Source organism: Notechis scutatus, chromosome 14 (assembly GCF_049901735.1).
Source record: "Notechis scutatus isolate UNSWTSFEM ecotype Mainland chromosome 14, rNotScu1.2, whole genome shotgun sequence".
Classification (NCBI taxonomy): Eukaryota; Metazoa; Chordata; class Lepidosauria; order Squamata; family Elapidae; genus Notechis; species Notechis scutatus.
In genome coordinates this window covers 921,397-939,711 of record NC_142022.1, presented here as the reverse complement: position 1 = coordinate 939,711, position 18,315 = coordinate 921,397, and the positions used below count along the sequence as shown (strand labels likewise).

The 18,315-nt window shown below is 47.1% G+C and overlaps 1 protein-coding gene across 1 annotated transcript in view; it reads left to right on the top strand.

Annotated features, from left to right (window-relative positions):
- The window catches only part of NRXN2 (neurexin 2), a 385,627-nt gene that overhangs the window by 318,350 nt on the left and 48,962 nt on the right, over positions 1–18,315 (top strand). The window contains 1 exon segment of the mRNA XM_087943407.1: positions 15,546–15,717. Within this exon segment, the coding sequence (XP_087799533.1) occupies positions 15,546–15,717 (172 nt within the window).

The following is an 18,315-nucleotide window of genomic DNA, read 5'->3' as shown; positions in this document are numbered from 1 at the left end:
ATTCACTTAACAAATGTTGCAAGAATGGTTGTAAAATGGAGCAAAAAAAAAAGTCCCTTAACAAATGTCTCACTCAGCAATAGAAATGTTGGGACCAATTGTGGTCGTAAGTCGAGGACCTCTTGTAATCTGGCTTTGCATCTTCTACAAAGCCTGCATGGGAACCCAGCAAGCAAACCCAGGTTAGATTACAGATGAACAGAGTTGGAAGGGACCTTGTAGGTCATCTAGTCCAACCCCCCACCCAAGCAGGAGACCCCACACCATTTCTGACAGTTTCTTCTTGAAAGCCTCCAGGGATGAAGCTCCCACAACTTCTGAAGGCAACTTTTGTTCCACTGGTTATTCTCCCTGTCAGGAAATTTCTCCTTATTTCTAGGTTGAATTGACCAGTTTCCATCCCTTATTCTTGTCTGGCCTTCAGGTGCCTTGGAAAATAGCTTGACTCCTTCCTTTCTTTGGCAGCCCCTCAAATATTGGAAGACTGTTCTCATGCCTCCCCTGGTCCTTCTAGTCACTAGTATAGCCAGGCCCAGTTAGGTTGGTTGTGTGAAGGCAGTCTAGAAACAGAACAGGATGATGTTGAGGAAATGGCAAACTAAGAAAGGCTTTTGGTCTCCGGCTCGGCCAAAACCACAGCTCCCCTTTTCCCTCAGCGAGCATTAAAATGACGAGACCCAAAGTGCTTGCGAGGCCTTGAGGAATATAGATGACTGCACGTAAATGGCTCCACAGAAATGGCTGCCAAAGAGGCTGGCAGCCTTTTAAGCAAAGCAACAAGCTCTCTGGGTGCAGACGCGTCTCGGAAAGAGAAAGCGGAGTCCCAAGGAGCGGGGGGAGAATAAAAAATAAAATAAAATAAAGCTATTTATTTTGTGAAGTTGTTAAGAGAGAACACTGCCTGGATCTTGCAGTGGACATGCCAGAAAAAAATAAAACCCCAGCGGAGCCCATGGAGTTGGGCTTGGAAGGGACTGGAGCCATTTTGGGGTTTTATGGAACGCAGGTGATGCCCGCCAGAAAATAAAGCCGCCGTATCATCAAACAGGAAGCGGCCATTTTTCTGACTGTGTTGCTATTAGACATTTCTTGGCACCCTCCATCGCTCTGTTTTCTGGTATTTTCTTGGCATGAAGGCAGCCTTGTCAAAAGAAAAAGAAAAAAAAGGAGCCATTTTCCTGCCTGGCTGCCCTGAGGTGGTGATGGCAGCCATTTTGCATGCCATGTTTGAGAGGTTTCATTGGAACCTCAAATGGCCACGTCGCTTTCCTTTCCGCCCCCCCAGAAAAACAGCTCGGTCAATTAAAAAAAAGTGCTTTTCATCTTAAGTTTGGAAAATATAGAAATTAGGCAGGGAAACCACATCTGTATGGGGTCCAGCTCCATTTTCAAAGCAAAGACCACATGGCTATTTCTGCAAATTGAACCACGTTGGCAGAGCTGAAGCCATCAGCAGCCATCTTGGTTGCTGAGCCACCATGTTGAATCCAATCAAATCAGGAATCTCTAATTTTAAGACGTGTGGACTTCAACTCCCAGAATTCCCTAGCCAGCAAGGCCATTGCTAAGAATTCTGGGAGTTGAAGTCCACACTTCTCAAACTTGCCCTGGCTGGGAACTATTGCATGGAGATGGCTGTGGAATTATGGGATTTGAAGTCCACCCATCTTAAAGTTGCCAAGGTTGAGAAACACTGGGTTAGAGAAAGAACATATTTCTTTGTGGGACTCCCACCCCTGGGGAATTTGGTAGCCCAGATATGTAGCCCCGTTGAGGTTTCAGTCTTACTCACTGGCTCACGCAGGAATTTGCAAGATTTATGGCGGGACTGAGCTTCCATCCTTCTCCATCTTGGAGATGCCTTGCTTTCAGCCTCATCAATTCATTTTCTCCTCTCCTCCAATTCCCCTTCTTATTTTTTTTTTTTTAATGTCCAGACAGAGTGAATGACATAAATCTCTCTCAAATGAACCAACCAGCCAGACGTACCTCTTAGGAAGAGCTATATTTTAACTACTCTGTAAAGAGCACGGCCGGAAAAAGACAGCCCGCTCTGAATTTTAGGTTAGGGCATCCTTCCAGCTGATATGGGAGACTACATCTCCCATTATCCGCACCCAACACATTGTCCCCAGTTGTGGGAAAGCTCTTTTTGGATTCACACATCAGCTTGGCTTGCTGCCAGAGTTGATCTGTTTTCTTGAGTTTGATGCAATGGAGGAAAACCGAGGGGCTGAATTTAACATCGGGTCCAAACTAACCACACTTAGCATGTTGTGTGAATGCATCTTTGGGGGGTGTCTTCCCATCCTTTTAAATAGCACACACACGTGTGCACAAACGCCTCACATCATCTCTCTCCAATCTTGATCTGCTGTCCTTCCCTAAATGACCTGGATTTGGACTCCTGCCAGCAAAATTTCCCAAGGATGATAAGGTGTTGAAAGAGGTGTATGGTTACAGGTAACCCTCGACTTATAATACTTCGTTTAGTGACTGTTTGAAGTTACAATGGCACTGAAAAAAGTGCTTTATATGACCCTTTTTCACACTTTGCAGCATTCCCGTGGTCAAGTGATAGCAACAGCAATAGCCCTTAGACTTATATCCCACTTCACAGTGTCTCTAAGAGGTTTACAGAGTCAACATATTGCCCCCAACAATCTGGGTCCTCATTTTACTGACCTTTGAAAGATGGAAGGCTGAGTCAACTATGAGCCTGGTGCGATTCCAACTGTCAAATTGCAGTCAGCTGGCAGTCAGCAGAAGGAGCCTGCAGTTCTGCATTCTAACCACTGCACCACCGCGGCTCGTATGATAAAAATTCAAATCCTGTTTACAATAGTTGCAGAGTCCTGGGGTCATTTGATCCCCTTTTGCAACCTTCTGACAAGCAAACTCAATGGGAAAGCCAGATTCGCTTAACAACCATGTTACTAGCTTAACAACTGTGGCAAGAAAGTTCGTAAAATGAGGCAAAACTCACTTAGCCATTGTCTTGCTTAGCAACATAATTTTTTTGGGGGGGGTCAATTGTTGTAAACTGGGGCAAAACTCACTTAACAAATGTTTCACTTAACAACACAAATTTGGGGCCTAGTTGTAGTCGTAAGTCGAGGAATACCTGTGCATAGAACCAGCAGAATTGGCAATCGCACCCAGCAGAATTGACAAACTCAACCGAAGACCAAGAATTTGCAAACAATAAACTATCGCCAAAAGCAACCGAAGAAACCCAAATAAGAATTGGAAGTCTGTTTATGAATTTATCTGAGATCTAAATATAAAGCCCTGGCAGAATCCATATCCAACTTTATTGCCCAGAGTGACAATTTTTTTAGATAGATTTGGAAGGGGCCTTGTAGGTCATCTAGTCCAACCCCCCGCCCAAGCAGGAGACCCTACACCATTTCTGATAGATGGCGACCCAGTCTCTTCTTGAAAGCCTCCAGGGATGAAGCTCCCACAACTTCCGAAGGCAACTTCTGTTCCATCGGTTGATTGTTCTCACTGTCAAGAAATTTCTCCTTATTTCCAAGTTGAATCTCTCCTTGATCCGTTTTCCATCCATTATCTGAAAGAGGAATGTGAGCTACAGGTAGCAAGGCAGATGTCAACCTTTCAGCCCTTATCAGTAACGGCCACAAAAGATGGCCCTATTTTCTTCCAGGTGGAAAAATACAGGTAGTCCTCGACTTCCAGCCACAATTGATTCCAAAATTTCTGTTGCTAAGCGAGACATTTGTTATTTTTGGCCCATTTTATGACCTTTTTTACCACATTTGTTAAAATAATCACTGCAGTTAAGTTAGTCAAACAGGTTCCCCATTTACGTTGCTTGTCAGAAGGTCACAAAAGGGGATCCCTGGGCGACCGTCATAAATAGGAGTCAGTTGCCCAGCACCCAAATTTTGATCACATGACCATGGGGAGGCTATTATGGTCATAAGTGTGAAAAACAGTCATAAGTCCCCTTTTCCAGTGTCATTGTAACTTCGAACCATCCCTAAACGAACTGTTGTAAGTGGACGAGTAATTTTACAGTGTTGTGTTTGGGATGAGTGTGGGTGTGTCTCCAGGGATTAATCAGGTGGATAACAGTAGCAATAGCCCTTAGACTTATATACCGCTTTATAGTGCTTTTACAGCCCTCTCTAAGCGGTTTGCAGAGTCAGCCTCTTGCCCCCAACCATCTGGGTCCTCATTTGACCCACCTCAGAAGGACGGAAGGCTGAGTCAACCTGGAGCCTGATGGGATTTGAACTGCCAAATTGTAGGCAGCTGGCTGCAGCAGAAGTAGCTTGCAGTGCTGCACTCTAACCACTACACCACAGAGGCTCCTAATGTCCCAAAGGTGCTTTTTTCAGGCAACTTGTTTTTTCTTTGAAGGCGTTTCGCTTCTCATCCAAGAAGCTTCTTCAGCTCTGACTTGGATGGTAGAGAATGGAAGGATTTATACTCCTTGCAGGCAGCTTGGTCATTTGCATCCTTTTAGACCAGGGGTGTCCAACCTTGGCCACTTTAAGACTTGTGGACTTCAACTCCCAGAATTCCTCAGCCAGCAAAGCTGGCTGAGGAATTCTGGGAGTTGAAGTCCACAAGTCTTAAAGTGGCCAAGGTTGGACACCCCTGTTTTAGACGGTCATTGAGGCCACTTGGAGGTTTGTCTGTGTTGTTTTTTCAAAAGAAATAAACTATAAAGTCCAGTTGCCTCCTGAAAAAAAGCACCTTTGGGGCAACCATGACCTGGAGGACTGAGAATTTGTACAGACAAATCAGGTGGATCCCTATTGGAAGTGTGGCTCTCTGATTGTTCTCCCCTTGTGCATGTGTGTGTGTGTGTGCACACATGTGTGAAGCATGGAACAGACTGCATTAGCCCCATTTGGTCACATGATCAAGAAGGGGGGATTAAAACGGGGCAGATGCCCCATAGAGATGGGGGGTGCTCTCCCCCCTCCTTTGCAATCCAGTCCATTTTCAATCTTAATTTTTCTTTTGCCAATTTAGTCCCTTTCTGTTCTGTTTTTGGAGACTGAGTGAGCTTGGTGGGAGACAGAGCCTTGAGTTCCTTTACATCACATCTTTCTAACCTTCTCTTAGGTTGGGAGCATTTTTTTTTTAAAGAAAAATGAGTTAAAATAGCTAATAAACAATATCCCTGTTTGACTGAAAGCTTCATTCTGTTAGATAGATATTTTAAAGCTCTTTGTTACTGTGTCAGCTTTGCAGCCGGAGCAATTTCCCTACACTTTAAAATAAAAAATTAAATATTAAAAGTACTTTAATTTTCCTTTTTTCCCCCTTGCCAGAGCAAGCTTGGCAGGTCAAAACAGCAATTGAATCCATTTCTCATCTCTCATTGATTTATACGCTTTCGGAAATGTGGACAATAGACCAACCACAAGGTTCGCTATAAAAGATTGTTGGATATTTTTCCCGGTTCCTTCAGAGGTTTTCCGTTGGAATATAAAAGCTTACTTGGACACTGCCATTTAAGATGGGAACACCTAGCAAATTGCTTGCAAGCTTGGCAGCATAATCTGGAAAGATTGCAAAGTATATATAATGGAATAACAGAATTGGAAAGGACCTTGGAGGTGTTCTAGTCCAACCCCCTACTGAAACAGGAAACCCTAGACCATCTCAGACAAAGGGCTGTCCGGTCTCTTCTTAACACACACACACACACACACACACACACACACACACACACGGTGATGGAGCAGCCACAACCTCTGGAGGGAAGTCGTTCCACTGGTTAATTGTTCTCACTATTAGGAAGTTCGTCTGAAGCCAGACTGCCTCTTAGATATTCTCTTAAACTGATTAGAAATGGCATTTCCTTTCAGGGTTGTTTTTTTTTTTTTTTTTTTGGTAGAGTCTCTTCAATTATCAGTACAGTTAGTCCTCGGCTTACAACAGTTCATTTAATTCAGTTGATTTAACTAATCAAAGAGAGAAACGACCTGGAATTAAGGAGGAACTTCCCAACAGTGAGGACGATTAACCAATGGGACAGCTTGTCTCCAGAAGTTGTGGGTGCTTCGTCACTGGAGGTTCTTAAGAAGAAATTGGACAATCATTTGTCTGAGATTGTATAGGTTCTCCTGCTTGACCAGGGGGCTGGACTAGAAGACCTCCAAGTTCCCTTCCAACATTATTATTCTATGTTCTAATTCTATGTTCTAATTTCCTGATAATTAGAACAATTAACCGGTGGAACTGCTTGCCACCAGAAGTTGTGGGTGCTCCATCACTGGAGGTTTTGAAGAAGAGACTGAACAGTCTGGAATGGTGTAGGGCAGAGGTCCCCAAACTTGGCAACTTTAAGATTTGTGGACTTCAACTCCCAGAATTCTCCAGCCAGCCAGCCACACACACACACCCCCGCCCACTCTCTCTCTCTCTCTCTCTTTAGTCTCTCTTTCTTCCAACTCTTTTTCTTGGAGGACCATGCACAGAAGGGCTACCAGCTATGCTGGCTGGAGAATTCTGGGAGTTGAAGTCCACAAGTCTTAAAGTTGCCAAGTTTGGAGACCTCTGGCATAGGGTCTCCTGCTTGAGCAGGGGGTTGGACTAGAAGGCCTCCAAGGTCCCTTCCAGCTCGATTCTATTCTATTTAGTGACCATTCAAAGCTACGACGACACTGAAAAAAAGCGACTTAGGACCATTTTTCACACTTACGGCGGTCGTAGCATCCCCTTGGTCATGTGATCTAGATTCAGCCACTTGACCACAGATTCATATTTATGACGGTTGCCGTGTCCCAGAGGACCATGTGATCCCCTTTTGCGGCCTTTGGACAAATAAAGACCATGGGGAAGCTGGATTCACTTTACAACCTTGTTCCTCACTTAATAACCGTAGCAATTTGCTTAACAAGTGTGGCCGAGGAAGGTCGTATAATGGAGCAAAACTCACTTAGCAAATGTCTCACTTAACGACATCAATTTTGGGCTCCATTGTGGTCATAAGTCGAGGACCCCCTGTAAACGGCGGTCCAGTCTCTTCTCTAACTGCAGGGACAGCAACTGCAAACTGGGGGGTCTCGGGCACTCAGGCCTCCTGACGGTGGCAGGGTCACCTCTCCTTGACCTGCAGGGGGCAGCGTTAATAAAGCCCATACATCCCGGGGCTGAAATAATCCATGTTTAATGCAATAATTACATGCATAGCTCTAATAAAGAACAGAAGCACACAGCAAGCCAGCTGTTCCCAGCTCGTGGCATTAATCACTGCTTAGCATAGTAATCCTTTAATAATGCCCTGCACACACATACACACACACACACACAATCATAGAAACGCACACACACACCCCTCTTTCCCCCACCCCCTAGGTGCCGTTGCATGGAGATTCTGCTTTGCTTTCGTAGGATTTGCAGCAGACAGCAATTCCGGGGCCAAGGCTAAAGGCCCGATGTTCAGCGAGCGTCTTTTCCCTGGGCCAATCAAGACTACTCCAGCAGTTTTAAATGCCACCGAAAAATGCTGGTTGCTGACCCAAGCAATCTGTGAAGCACAAAACATTGTGCATTCCTCCACTGACCCAGTAAGAACCTTTGCCCCCACCCCCCCCCCTTTTTTTTTAGTATTCAGTGTGAAACGGGCTGTCATTCCTTGTTAAGGAAATTCCATTCAATCAGAGTAGAGCTGGAAGGGACCTCGGAGGTCTTCTAGTCCAACCCCCTGTTCAAGCAGGAGACCCGAGACCATCCCAGACAAATCTCTTCTTAAAAGCCTCCAGTGATGGAGCTTTCCACAATTTCTGGAGGGAAGCTGTTCCACTGGTTACTTGTTCTCACCGTTAGGAAGCTTCTCCTTAATTCCAGGTTGAAATATATCAGACTGGACTACAAGTCCCAGCATCCCCATGGTATTCCCTGAACCATGGTGCCCAGCATCCCTAGGCAGCAAAAGCAGTGATTTGTAGTGGTGTGTGTGTGTGTGTGTGGGTGTGTGTGTGTGTGTGTATTATATGTATATAATATAGATAAGACAGACAGATTTATTTAGAAATTTATTTATTTATAGATGTATTCGCAGCATTACAGTCCCTGAGTAGTTGCACCCGTTTTGTTAATCGACTCCTCACTCAATCTAATCTGAAAGAGAATTTCTCATCATGGGAAATAAGCGAGAGGCTGAATGTTAACTCCAGGAATGAGGAAGATGACTAAAACTGAATTTACTGGGGTGGGAACAGCCCTCTGCACGTGTTCTGCATCCTTGCCGCTTGCTTGGCGTTTGACTGCAGCTTAGAAACAAACAAACAAACGAAAAACCCAGATCTGGGTTAAACTTGCTGTTAAGCATGGATTTGCATCTGCAACAGAAATTTCAAAATGTCTTCTGCCGTCAGCCCCAGGATAAAAGCAAGGCGTGCATGGAAGGGGGGGGTCTGAAGCCCACCCCTTGATTTGTATATTGTATTTTGTATTTATTTGATTTGTCAATCACTTACAAGATACAGGTGTAAGAATAAACATAGTTTTGAATACATGATTAGCCCCTCTGCCCAGTGCTGGTTGTTGCTTTAGGGTGACAGCTTCTTGAATTGTGACCCTGGGTGCTGCAAACCCCATAATTCCTCTCAAGCTCTTTGTACCCCCCGAAGACCCATTGCTCACAAGGAAGAGCTGGCCTTGAGTTACGGGACCGATGAAAAATAGGGGTTGCAACTCTGGGTGGATGTCAGGGCAAGGAAGAAAATGCCCTGGAATATTAGACATGACTCAACGGTGACTTGAACAGGAGCCAGCTGTCCAGGCGAAAAGAGGGTTTCGTTTTGCATTCAAACCACACCATCTTGGGGCTGCAGCACAGCTAGTCCTCGACTTACAAACAGTGTCATGCCCCTGTCGGAGTCTGAATCCGACGAGGAAGACGAACAGTTGACAGGGAACAGGAGTGTGGCTCTGTTGGCTGTGGAGGAAACTGGGGAAGGGCAAAGTCCGGCTGGGCAGAGCAGGGGAGAGGTAGAACAAGGGAGAGGGAGTTGAGAGGAAGAGCCAGGCCCACCGCCTCTTCATCCTAGGGCACGCAGGGAGGAATGGAGAAGAGAGCAACAAAGGTTGCGTGGCTTACGGGGGAGGAAAGGGCCCTGATTCCCTTCATTAGCCACAGCTGGGAAGAGAGTTCAACAGAGATGCTTGCTGAGTGCAGCAGCTGCTGGGAGCAAACTTGAGTTTATCTTGTGTTGACTTTAGTTATCTGTGTTCTTGGCGGGTTGAATTACTGCTGTTCCTTCACGTCTGGAATTCCTTCTCCTGCCCTGCCGGATTAATGACCTCATCTTGCCATGCTTGGACTTATAGTTCCAGTTTTTGTTGACCATGTTTTGGCCTTGATTCCCTGCAGCCAAAAGCTGTTCCTGGGAGAGTTTTTCTCCAGCCCAGAAGGTAACCAGGACCTTGGGGGCAAAGTTGGAGCTAATAAAGGGACTCCTACTGATTATCTGACTGTGTTGCCTTTGTGCCACGTCCCTTTGGGTCATCACAAACAGTTCATTTAGTGACCAAAGTTACAGCATCCCTTCAAAAAAGGGACTTTGGATTGTTTTCCCCACTGTGGCCGCATCCCCAGGGTCACATGATCAAAATGTAGGCGTTTGGCCACTGGCTCATATTTACGACAGCCACAGTGTCCTGGGGTTATTTTTTGCGACCTTCTAATGAGCAAAGTCAGCGGGCAGGGAGGGGAAGCCAGATTCACTTAATGACCCAGTGACCAACTTAACAACGCAGCGATTCATGTGACAGCTGTGGGAAGAAAAGCCCTAAAATGAGGCAAAAGTCCCTTAACAGCAACGTCTCGCCTAGCAACAGAAATGTTTGCGCTCCCTTGTGGTCGTAAGTCGAGGATCCCTCTACACTGGGCAAATGCTGAAGCTAACTCTACTCCAGTCCATTGAACCCAACCCTGTTCGGACACGCTCCGTCATTACAACCCACCTCTTTGCGCAGCGGATATCATCGCCCCCGTGCTAGGCACCTCGGGCAGAGGAAGGATGGCGAAACCAGGCCTTGGTCGGACCGCCTCCCCCCCCTCTCCTGATACCTCCAGCCTGGTTGCCAACATCTACCCTCCAGCCAAAGGCATCAGCCTCCCAAGTGCCCCCTCTCCGCTTGCCAGCCAGCTGCAAGGAGGGATTAATTACCACTCCGTTGCAAATGGAATGAAGCTGGCGCAGTGTCGGTCAGCAGCTGCACCGGGATGTGGATTAACGTGGAGCCGCTGCTGCAAGTGATGTGGTGGAGGGCCCCTCCCTCTCCTCCTCCTCCTCCCCCTGCCCCCAGGACTGGGCAGGAACAGGAATCCTTTCCTGGATCTCTTGACGTTCCGGTCCACCTCCAGCGTGAAACAGCCTTCCTTCAAGAATTCCATTGGGATCCTTTCCAGCTTTAAAGATGCTCTAGATCAGGGGTCTCCAACCTTGGGAACTTTAAGACTTGTGGCTGGCTGAGGAACTCTGGGAGTTGAAGTCCACAAGTCTTAAAGTTCCCAAGGTTGGAGACCCCTGCTCTAGATGCTTCGGGAACAGGAGAGGGAAGAGAGCCACTTGCTAGCAGAGAAAGGGAGACTGTTTGCTTTTTGGTGGCAGGAATATTCTTCTTAGCTGCACTTAGCTGGGTGTCAGGTTGGATAGAATGAATGAGCCCGGAAGGGACCTTGAAGGTCTTCTAGCCCAACCCCCTGCTCAAGCAGGAGAATACTCTACTATTTCAGACAAGCGACTGTCCAGTCTCTTCTTAGAAACCTCCAGCGATGAAGCATCCACAACTGAAAGTCTTAAACCGAGGGACAGAATCAAGATCACGGGAAGTATTAATACCACTTGATAATGCCATGGTAAGGCCACACTTGGAATACGGCATCCAGTTTTGGTTGCTGTGATGTAAAAAAGATGTTGGCTCTCTAGAAAGAGTGCAGAGAAGAGCAACAAAGAGTTTTAGCGGGCTGGAGGCTAAAACATACGAAGAACGGTTGCAGAAACTGGGCCTGGCTTGTCTAGTGAAGAGAAGGCCCAGGGGAGACACGAGAGCAGTCTTCCAATCTCTGAGGGGCTGCCCCAAAGAAGAGGGAGTCAAGCTATTCTCCAAAGCACCTGAGGGCAGGACAAGAAGCCATGGGTGGGAATTAATCAATGAGAGAAGCAACCTAGAACTAAGGAGAAACTTCCTCACAGTGAGAATAATTAATCAGTGGAACAACTTGCCTCCAGAAGTTGTAAATGCTCCAGCACTGGAGGTTTTAAAGAAGAGATTAGATAGTCACCTGTCTGAAATAGTATAGGGCAGGGATCCCCAACCACCGGTCCCTGGACTGGGACCGGTTCGTGGATCATTTTTTACCGGGCCGCAAAGCTTGGGCACCGCCATCTTGTTTTGACGGCGCTTCCGGGTTTTCGGTTGGAAAGCGGCGTTTGGGTGCTCACGCCTTAGTTTCGTTGAAGGGGGGGCGGCGGCTTCGAACGAAGAGCCGTCCCGATGGCGGTGGAGTCAGGTACCGCTCTGTGGAAGAATAAATAATCGTGAAACCGGTCCCTGGTTCAAAAAAGGTTGGGGGCCACTGGTATAGGGTATCCTGCTTGAGCAGGGGGCAGGACTAGAAGACCTCCAAGGTCCCTTCCAACTCTGTTGTTCTAATTCTTCTAATACGTCTGGTGGCAAGTTGTTCCACTGGTTAACCATCCTCACTGTTAGGAAGTTTCGCCTTAATTCCAGGTTGCTTCTCTCCTGGATTCATTTCTTGGGTCCTTCCATTCCCATCAAAGGCTGAAGGGGGAAGAGGGAGGTGGACAAATGGGCAGTGTGGTTGTGTGCACATGACAGGAAATGGGGAGGAGGCCCTGACAGGATATGAAGGCCAAAGAAGCCCGGGGCCAATTTGTACTGCTGGCTCAAGGCCACGCCCCCTGAGAAAGTAGGTGGGTTGCCCAGCGCACCTCAGCGTTCTCAAAGCACCGTGGCGAGCTCCGATTGGCGGGACGCGAGTAGCTCCTGCTGCTGCCCTTCCCATCCCTTTTCCTTCAGACCAAGGAGGGTCTCCCCACCCCACCCCCAATATTTGGGGCCCGTGTGGAAATGCGAGAAGCCGGCCTTCTTCGTTTTTCGACTCGGAGTCCCCGACTTCGGCTGCTTCCTGCAGCTCTGGCTCCGTCGAGAGGTTTCATCCCGGCCTTTTGAAGTCCAGCCAAGAAAAGGACCCATTTAAGAACAAGCGCTTTAATCCTTCGAAATACGCCCCCCACCCAGGGAGATTTCAGCTGCCCCCTTTTTAATTGCCGGAGCTGCTTACGGATGAGATCATGAGCTTATCAAGCCCTGTGCAGATTGCAGGTTGTAGTGTTGTGCTGGTGTGTGTGTGTGTGTGTGTGTGTGTGAGCACGGAGATGCTGCAACAGTCGAGTGTGTGAAAAAACGATCACAAATCCCTTTTTCGGTGCTGTTGCAACTTTGAACGGTCACTAAATGAGTCTGTTGTAAATCGAGGACTACCTGTATTCCAGTTAGAAATTGGCAGGATGGTTGGGCTAGGAATAAAAGCAGCTTCCGTTACAAGGGATGGAAACTCATCCAGGAGAGAAGCAACCTGGAATTAAGGAGATATGTCCTAACGGTGAGGACAATTAACCAGAGGAACAACTTGCCACCAGAAGTTGTGGATATTCCAACACTGGAGGCTTTTAAGAAAATATTGGACAACCACCTGTCTGAAATGGTATAGTGTCTCCTGCATGAGCAGGGGGTTGGACTAGAAGACCTCCAAGGTCCCTTCCAGCTCTATTCTGATCAATTTTGATCAAGATTGGTAGCCCTGAATTCACCTCCTCTATGTTGGGAGATAGAATCCTAGTTTCGGGCCAGTGGGCTTTGTTTCGGCGCTATCAGATACCCCCTTGCCAAAGAATCCAAAGCTGGTTTGTTTTTTATCCTTTTAATATCCTGGCCTAGGCCACATCCCAGTTATTCCCAGTGCACCAGGCTGATTCAGACCAGCTTTCCCCATTTCCAGCTGCCAAAGAAGCTGTTGAAATTATCTTTCAACAGGAAAGGTAATTATTTGGGAGGGAAGACTCCAGCCATTAAACCCACAAATTTGGGCCAATGTCAGTTCAACAGATATCAAGAAGACGGGGGTGATATCTGGCTAATATCTAGAGAAAAGAAAAGATGGAAATCTAAATGCTTAATAATACTTCTTTGGCTTCATGCAGAATGAAAGTCTGGCTAATTAACAGCACAACATGTTATAAGGTTAATATTTTTCCCCTCCTGTGTGTTTGTGTTTTTAGTTTTTACTTTTATTTTATTTTTTAAAGAATAAAGATTATTTTGTTAGAGAAAAAAGTAAAGATTTTTTTAAATTACAGGTTGCCCTTGACCTGCAACCATTCATTTAGTGATGGTTTAAAGCTACAACAGCACTGAAAAATTGATTTGTGACCGGTTTTCACACTTAAAAACATCATATCATTCCCATGGTCACATGATCAAAACTCAGACGCTTGGCAACTGGCATGTACTTAAGACTGTTGCAGTGCCCCAGGGTCACGTGATCTCCTTTTGTAAGCTTTCCAGCTGGCTTCCAACAAGAAAATCAGTGGGGCAAGCCAGATTCACTTAATGACCACATGATTTGCTTAACAACTATAGTAATTCGCTTCACAACTATGGCGAAAAGGTTGCAGAATGGGGCAGAACTCACTTAACGACTGCCTCGCTTAGCAATGGAAATTCTGGGCTCAATTGTGCCTGTAAGTTGAGGACTACCCGTGATAGTTTTAAAAGCTGGACAAAGAGTTGGAGAAATCTGGATTCAACCCTATTTGTTGCTGTAGAAATTCACAATATGACTTTGGACCAATTCTTGCCTCTTTCTCAGACCAGTGTACCTTTGCCAGGGTTGTTGTTGTGGAGTAGGTGAGGGGTACATTGCTGTAACACACACACGCATGCACGCACACACACATTAAAAAGGTGCCACAAAGGATGTTCTTCCTGCTTCCCAAGAAAGCTCAGATCACCCCAGGAGCTGATATATATGTATAAGCTCGATACTCATGCTTAGCTATGAAACTATGTGGTCGGGCTTAGTTTTAGGGGAGGAAAATAAGGGGGAAAATTCTGCCTCTGCCTACCAGCATCCATCAGTATTCATCTGGCTAGCATTCTGTCAGTGTGTGAGAGAGTTGAGGGCTGTTTGGAAACTGAAAGAGTGTTTGCTGTGTGAGCAAGGAGACAGCAAGGACCCTGGGCGTGGTTTAGCTCAACTGTTCTGTACTAGAGCTGCTTGCTGCTGTGAAACTGAAACTGAAACTCCTCTGCTTGTGTTTTGCATTTGGAAGAGATTTCTTTTCAGGTGGGGCGCGGGAGTCCTTAGCATCAGAGCGTATTAATAATAATAAATAATAAAAGAAATACTAAAGCTCTGATGGTCGTTTTGAAAAATTCTTTCTTAGTGAGCCCCTAGAAGCCAAGAGGAACATATGCGCCAAATTTCAAGTTTGTAGGCTGGAGATGTTGTGATGATGCGTGAGGGGTATTTCGCTTTTATATATGGATGTCAATAACTCTCTGGTTTGGCACAGCAACCAAACAGGGGAGGGACAGACAACCTGAATACCACAGGAGCCAGAAAGGGGGCTGAGAAAGTATCTGCAGACCCCTCTCATCCTGGATGTAAACTGTTTCAACTCCTCCCCTCGGGATGGCGCTGCAGGGCATTGCACGCCAAAACAACCGGACATGCCATCACTCTGCTGAACAACTAAGTCCCACAGCATTGTCTGACTTCTCTTCTTTCCTACTATCTTCTCCTATTTGGTTTCTTAACGATTTATCAATGGTTGTTTGTAAGTTACGTTTAATGCTCGTAACTATGATTTATGACCTGTGAACTCTTACTTGATGTTTATGTGAGCTTATGCACCGGGAGACAAATTCCTTACAAGTGTCTGATCACACTTGGCCAATAGAGAATTCTATGCTGTCCTGTTCTATATTTTATTCTACATTCTATTCAATTTTACTCTATATTTATTCTTTATTTTACTCTCAGCCAATAGAGATCTGTTCTGTTCTATTCCTTATTCTTATTCCTATTCTAATTCCTATTCTATTCCATTCTATTCTATTTTAATTCCTATTCTATTGTATTCAAATTCCTATTCTATCCTGTGCTATTCTATTCCATTCCATTCTTCTATTCTATTCTATTCTATTCTATTCTATTCTATTCTATTCTATTCTATTCTATTCTATTCTATTCTATTCTATTCTATTCTATTCACACCCTTGAGCTCTTGGAGAAGAAGCAGCTTCTAAAATGGAATAAATTGATATTCAGGTGATGACTGCTGGAGACCCCCCAAAGCTGGTCGTAATATTAGAGGATTCCTTTTTTTTTGTGGGGGCAAATGCCAGAATTTCTGCAATCCGGCTGGAGATTTCCCTTCTTTCTGAGACCCCTGACCCAATTTCCTTTCCCCCTTTCTCTTTGCCCCTTCTTCCTTCCCACCACCCTTCACTCCCTGCAGGACCAGGGGACTGTGGGCGTCATTTTCAACGTGGGCACGGACGACATCACGATCGAGGAGAGCAACGCCATGGTGAACGACGGCAAGTACCACGTGGTGCGTTTCACCCGGAGCGGCGGCAACGCAACGCTGCAGGTGGACAACTGGCCCATCAACGAACGATACCCGGCAGGTAGGGGACCACAAAGCGGTGGCTGCCGTCACCCCCTGTCTCTCTCTCTCTCTCTCTCTCTCTCTCTCTCCCCTCCCCCCCAAAACAGCGGAGGTTGGAACCACCCAGCCCTCTCTTCCTTTCTGCCACAGGTGGGGGGGGGGAGGGCAATAGGGCATAGCAGGCACCTGCCCTGGCATTCTTGGTGGCATCTCCTGTGGCTTTCCAGAAGCTCTGGTGCTCACTCACCCAACTTGGTTGCAAGCCAAGGAAGGATGGGCAGAACCGGAAGGAGGACGGGTGAATTGGAAGGGAGAGCCTTAGGATGTGGGGGTCTTTCAGAGGGGCAGAGGGTTGGGGGTCTTGAGCCAGTCTCCATCCCCTTCTGAAGCAACTCCGGCAAGAAAGGTCTTTCTTTAAACGGTCCCACTTCTCTGGAGATGCTGGAAAATTGCACGCAAAGTCTTCCTCTGCTCCTCAAGCAGGGGTGGAATTCAGCCGGTTCGGAACGGTTCGAATGAACTGGATGTTAAATTGACAACTGGGTAGTTGAACTGACCGACCAGCTGGCCACGCCCACCCCGCCCCTCCCAGGAGTCTTCACGGGGACCATTTTGGGTGTGGGTAAGTGCAGGATCCACACAGAGGCTCTGGGGGGGGGGGGCAAAAAATGGGCCTTCTGGGAATGGGCCTGTTTCCGGCTTCCAGAGGACGTCTGTTCCCCAGGGGAAGCGGTTTTCCCCCTCCCAGAGGCCCAAGGGGAGCCTCCGGACTCTGGGGGGAAGGTGAAAAACGCCCCTCCCAGAAGTTCCGGCAGGCCACGCCCACCATGGCTACGCCCACCCAGCTACTGGGCAGCGAACCGGTTGCTGGGATTTTCGAATCCCACCCCTGCCCCCGAGTTTCGATCTGGAATACCCTCCCCCATCTGTAGGGGGTCAGGATTTATTTTTAAAAAAATTTCGCCCCTTCCCGTCAGTTCAACAAATAGCGTCACTCAGGATTCGGTCTTGGGGCTGAACGGGGAAGACGGTAGACTAGCGGGCTCTGCTTTCCTTCGGAAAAGCTCAGCATAGCCCACCGAGATGGGACACGTGGCTAAAAGGGGGACATTTCCCATCCACCCACCCAGAAAAGTTACCCATCTCAGTTGGGCTTCTCGCTTGAAGTCACAGAACGGATTAGTAGGGTGGGGTCTTAGAGACCATCTAGTCCAACCTGCCACACCACCCCTTTGTGGAAAGCCATGAAGCTGCCATGGACAGGTACAAACTTTGAGGGGAAATCATTCTGTTTTCAGCAGACGGTTTCCGTTTCTCTTCCGGTCAGGAAATCTTCCCAGCTTTCGGTTCCCACCTGCTGCTTTTTCTCCTGGTGCCCTTAAGAACGTCTGTCAACTGCTATCCCCCCCAAGGAAACCCCTCTTCTGAGAAACCCCAAATCAACTGATTGCACATTTGGCCCATGTGGTGCAGAAACACAACTCCTGCACAGGGAGATCTCAGCTTAACCACAGTTCATTTAGTGACCATTCAAAGTTACGACGGCACTGAAAAAAAGAGACGGATGGCCGTCTTTCACATTCACGACCATTGCAGCCGTCCTCATAGCCACATGATCAAAATTGGGACGCTTGGCAACTGACTCGCATTTATGGTGGTTGCATCATCCTGAGGTCACGTGATTCCCCTTTGGTGACCTTCTGACAAGTAAAGCCAGTGGGGAAGCCAGATTCACTTAACAACCGGGTTACTAACTTAACAACTGGCTTTTTTATGTAATGGGTTTTAGCTTCAAGTCCATCTCACTGGCCCTCTGCAGCTTTCTTTCTCAACCTTGTCAACTTTTAAGATGGACGGACTTCAACGCCCCGAATTCCCCATTCAGGTGGACTTCAGTTCCCAGAATTCCCCATTCAGGTGGATTTCAACGCCCAGAATTCTCCATTCAGAGGGACTTCAATGCCCAGAATTCCCCATTCAGAGGGACTTCAATGCCCAGGGAGACTTCTGGGAGTTGAAGTCTCCCATCTTAAAGTTCACAAGGTCGGGAGAAAGTGCTCCGTAGATCCCTCCATTCACTAAGAAAAGGCCACCTTCTGTAGCTGAAATGAAAAGGCCCATATTCTCCTTTTTCCACCCCCCTTTTTTCTCTTTCTCTAAGCCTCCCCTCTTCCCCCGTCAATGATGGGAGTCCTTGACATCCTTTCCGCCATGACATTTTCTCCCGATCGAGAAATTTTTGCATCTCCTTTCATCATCAGTGGCGGGGTGTGTGCGTGTGTGTGACTCCCTGCATATCGCGTTCTCATCTAGCTTATTCCTTGAAAAGGCTGGTCGTCATGAGAGTTCACGGCCCGCATCGGAGAAGAACAGAGCTGGCGGGAGATAAGCGAGGGCAAGGAAGGGGTCTGCAAGAAGAGAGCTGCTCCCCCAGGGAAATATGGACAGGGAGAACTTCATTCAGTCAAGAATGCCGGGGAGGGAGGAGATCTTTAGCAGACACAGACCTCTGCCTTTCCTAAAGCAGGGAAATGTAGAATATTTCTACCCCGTAGATCTTGGACAAACCGTTCCGGAGTGTCCCGTTTTCCCAACCTTCCGTTCAATTAAGTGTGCC